The following is a 4,560-nucleotide window of genomic DNA, read 5'->3' on the forward strand; positions in this document are numbered from 1 at the left end:
GGGGGGGTTGGAAAGGGGAAGTCAAGATATAGAGGTCAGGTTCGAACCACGGACTTTCCGGTTAGTAAATTCATGCTCTAACCACTGAGCCATTTCGCCTCTGATTTGGTCGAAATAGTCGGTTTGTGTTCTGTAAATACATGTTTTCCGCAGACGAAATCGAGGAATGGTCAGAGTGAACTGCGGAATCTGAACTAGGTAACACAGCGTGTCGTTACCTCTCCGATTACGGATAGGATACTTTGTGCTATTCAATACTGGTTTGCTGTCCGTAAGCGAGGAGACGATCACATTGACGGTGCCACACGAACAGTGTCGGTCAGTTTTTATAGATATTCTGCTGGGTGGTTAAGGCACCCAAATCACTTTCAGCCAGCTGAAGTGTGTCGTGGTAGGGTTCAGCTCAAATACTCAACCAGTCGTGGTCCTGGTATCTGAACATCTGACAGTATGACGTCAGGGTGGCGGGACTTTCCGCCCGCAGGTGATAGGAATGAGTAGTTCTCATAATATCAAAATACTTGTTTTTTTCCAGCTGCCTGGGTTAATTTCGAATGGTCATTTCCAACTAGGTTCTCAGGATACGCGGCATTTGTCCAGGGAGCTTCAACGTGGTTTTGACGAATGTTTCGCCCGATACGTGGCGATGGATTCGGTGGCGTTACAACGCAAGTGGGATTATTTGAAGAGTACCTGTCTCGTTTTCCGACGTATGGCTGTACCGCAAGTGATGGATGTTGATTTATCGTTGGACGACGGGGCTTGTTTAGAGGATCCACCATTCGTCGACGCATGTTCGGAACCACCAGCAGCATCTGACAATGGCTCGGAAAATTCTGATAACTCTTTAGGCGTTAAAGCCCGTCCCAATCAACTCACGTTCCTCACAGCTGATCCTCCGAGTCGCCTCAAATCAGGAGCTCGTTCGCCATCCTGCTCCCCCTCGGGCAAAAATTCTCCCCTGCCCGACTGGACGCCGAAACCCGATGAGATTCCGGATCCCTGGACCCGTGGGCTTGATCCACATCCAGATAGTGCTCGGGTACTGGTTGATACTGCAAACTTGCTCAATCCCGAAGGCTGGCATGCCGTTTTACCTGCCGAGTGGGTCGATGTCGTCGCAGGAGATGTGGATGTCATGACAAGGAATGCACAATCAGCCAACGGAGATGCCAGAGCTCCCCAGAGTTTCAGTGATGCCTATATCGCTGGAATGCCCGCCAAAAGGCGCAAGGTAAGTGTTGCCGAAATCCGCGTCCAGATCACTTGTCTTCCGGACGTTTTACTCCCTACTTGTTCACCTGAACACCAACCGCCATGCGCACACTAAACATTCCTACATTCGTTCATTCATATCAACGTTGAAAACGGATCAAAATGCACCATTCACTCTATCTGAGGGTATAGTAGCTACACCTGGTTTGTAGGTGAAATAATGTATCAACTAGCGAAGGCGATGGACGGGTAATGCCCGACATACGTGCTAAAGATTCAGTAGTGTTGTGTGGACTATGAAGATCCATCCTGGCAGCTCAAACTGATCTGTTGGGTTGGTTCTATCTATGAGTCTAATGAGCTTCATCCTTTTGTTGGCCTTTGTATGATTTCAAAAGCACTTAGGTCTTTGGCTGCACATATTACATATTCTCGGACTTGTCTCCTATCTTGCTGCTCCCAGTGCACTCTACTTACTGACATTCTGATGGTCGTAGACACGGCTAAAAAACTGTACGCGGGGGTCCGTTGACTCATTTAACGGGCAAACATATGATTGCAGTCTATCATTTCTCGGAAAGCATAAGTAATGTGCTGAATTCTGTTGAAACCATTTCTTCCTTTTGCATTTCTCGGTGTTTTAAAAGCAGGATGTTGATGGGCAAACTAAATGAATCGTGACACATCGAGGTTACGCATAGAGAGAGAGAGACTGTTGGTTAGGTCCACAAAACGCCCACCCACGCAAGCCTTTTTCCCCCAGGGTGACGTGAGGGACCAGTCACGAACGTTTTTGAATAGTACCGGACTACTATTCGGAACGAACACTTTCTGATAGGTTTGCACACCTTAAGAATTTAGACTGTGAATCACAGTGGAAATCTACTTCATTGGCTCTGAAAATCGGCTGGTGGATGCGTAGTGTGGAAGACTGCTAAGCAATATGTCACTTGGGCAATCATTCCACTTCCACTAGTGGGGTCCCAGTGAGTAGGAGGGGCATCGTATTACTCAGCCAAATTGGCGGTTGTCCTTCACGAAAACTGGTCAACAGTTGGCTAAACAAAGTTTGACCCCCAGTTCACTGAAAAGAGCTTTCTCTCAATGCTACCAAAACTAATTAGTGCTTTTGATTTCCCTGTACTGAATCAGTTATAGCCTGTTCGTTTGGGGAAAATTAGCCAATTAACCGAGCGTTGAGTTGTTGCGTCACAGCGGTTTCGTTGTAATATTAGGTAGCATCCGTGCGTAACCGTCATAGATAGCATTAGGTTGATATATTGTGTACCTGGACAAGACTGATGCGGGCGTCCAAAACACCCGTCAAAGCGTTTTCCTACAAATCAGTCATACCAAGGGAAATATGAGCCATTGGATACGGCGACCTCGCATCAGCCTACACAGGAGCTTGAGCCCTAACCGAGCGTTGGGTTGATGCCCTGATGCCTCAGAGAAGTTTCCTCGCACCGTTAGGTAACATTCTTGCAGTGCGTAGCCGTCATAGGTAGCATTAGGTTGATGTGCTGTGTATCTGGACGGGACTGATGCAATCTTTCCGGTCGAGGTCCACGAAATGCTGTTTTTTGGCAGGACTTGTTTGTTGTATGCTTGTGTGCTGGGCTTCTACTGGATGAGGTCCACAAAGGACGTTAGGTTAGCTCCACTCATCATCATCATCATTGTCAGCTGTAATAACCGCGTACTTGTCGTACAGTGGTTGTAGCTACCACAGTTTCGCTCACCGACGAGTTGGGGAGGTGGGGTAGGTAACCGCGCATTGGAGGTGGGAGCTGATGGCGTCTCACTCCTAAATGGTGCTCAGATGCGTTTGTCTCGTCACTGTTCCAAGGTCTAGGCATTTCGTTTTTTGTCGCTTCCCCTAAGGACAAAGCCTTCATCATTCCCCTTTCAGCTCCATAAGAGAACATTTACGGTTGCATGACAGTTTAGGCCCAGCTCACACCACTGATGTATTACTGTCGATGTTGCTAGTGATATTGATGGAGCTGGCCCATAATTAGCAAGCCATGGACCTGTTGATTGTGTTGATCACGTCTGTTTATGGTCGATTTCATTGTCTCCTGCAGGTAATGCAAGAACACGCACGATCTGTCGCCAAACCACCAAGTGCTTTCTTTACGGATTGCCTTTCGGATGCGATACGCGTGAGCGGATGTGAACCCAATTCTACTGATAACGTCTCAGACTCGGCCACCCCAATGGTGCAAACTGGCACCGGTGCTAGCTGTTCCCCTGAGCGGGAATTGGATCTGGCTGCATCTCTGAAAGATCTTGTGTCTGAAGAAATTGCCAAGCGCCTCAGCAGCGACCCTGACTTCGATCCAGCTCAGTTCCCTTTGTCCAACGAAGTGTTTGTGAAGAATAAGTCTCACCGGGAGAAATAAATTAGACCAGTTCGGCGCTACACATGTCACTTCATAAACTTCTCATAGCCTATCGGGCTCCGTCTCAGAATGCCTATATCTGCTGCCAGAGAACCCTGTCTGCCCACTCTTACCATCAAGACCGACCACCCGGTTTAAAGCAGCCTAAGCTGTGACTGGTTTCTGAGCGCGACGACCATGTCTCTATTTCGACTTTTACTTTTGCTGTAAAAACGTGGATTCTAATTACTTGGTTGTTGTTTTGCGTTTGCTTCCTTCTATTCAGGGGATATACCTCAGGCTTTGTGATTTTGGAGAATTTGAGGCACATACTCCTGGTATCATCCGAGCACCCCAATGCGCTTTTTTCGAATGACCTCACTTTATTTTGCTCATATCATGTGCCATATTTGGCCATTAATATTACTGCAGTCCTACTCAGGACAGGGACCACCTTTAGAGAGTGTATGATGGGGACCTCTGTCAACCACCATCAAGCATGTGATTCCTGAACAGTCACACCTTAGGAGAGAGTGCTGCCGGGGAAAAGAGTGTTCGGCTTTGTGGGCTTTGGTCTTTCTTCGGAAGCGAGCGGCTTGCACATAGTTTCATAGCCGACGGGAAACGGAGCCGGCCCTTCGGTAAACGCTTTCTTTTCGGATAGGTATCCACCCAAACCTTCCCTCGTGATGGTTGCTAATCGAGGGGATCACGAGAAATTCCCATCTGTCGATATCGTGAACAACCGTATTCTAGGTGCTATAAAGCGCGAATGGTCGTTCTAGGAGCAAAACGAGAAGCAGGAACAAGAAATCGATGGTTGTACTTCATTAAAATTGTTCTGTACGCGGTCGTTTTCTGCTTTTAGTTTGGAAAATGTGTGACAAACCTTACCAGAAAGAGCTGTCTGATATCACTTACAGAAAGCACATCTGGTGGCGCGATCCGCCCTGACACCAAA

General features: G+C 47.7%; 2 protein-coding genes across 2 annotated transcripts in view; one reads left to right on the plus strand and one right to left on the minus strand.

Annotated features, from left to right (window-relative positions):
* Positions 1–1,140, minus strand: part of T265_08338 (hypothetical protein) — a gene marked incomplete at both ends in the record, with an annotated part of 20,317 nt that extends 19,177 nt beyond the window's left edge. The window contains one exon of the mRNA XM_009174106.1: positions 880–1,140. Within this exon, the coding sequence (XP_009172370.1) occupies positions 880–1,140 (261 nt within the window). The remainder of the gene's footprint in view (positions 1–879) is intronic.
* The window catches only part of T265_08339 (hypothetical protein), a gene marked incomplete at both ends in the record, with an annotated part of 40,836 nt that extends 36,826 nt beyond the window's left edge, over positions 1–4,010 (plus strand). The window contains 2 exons of the mRNA XM_009174107.1: positions 573–1,234; positions 3,303–4,010. Of these exons, the coding sequence (XP_009172371.1) occupies positions 573–1,234; positions 3,303–3,620 (980 nt within the window). The remainder of the gene's footprint in view (positions 1–572; positions 1,235–3,302) is intronic.
* Between the last annotated feature and the right edge of the window lie 550 nt (positions 4,011–4,560).

Source organism: Opisthorchis viverrini, assembly GCF_000715545.1.
Source record: "Opisthorchis viverrini unplaced genomic scaffold opera_v5_214, whole genome shotgun sequence".
Classification (NCBI taxonomy): Eukaryota; Metazoa; Platyhelminthes; class Trematoda; order Opisthorchiida; family Opisthorchiidae; genus Opisthorchis; species Opisthorchis viverrini.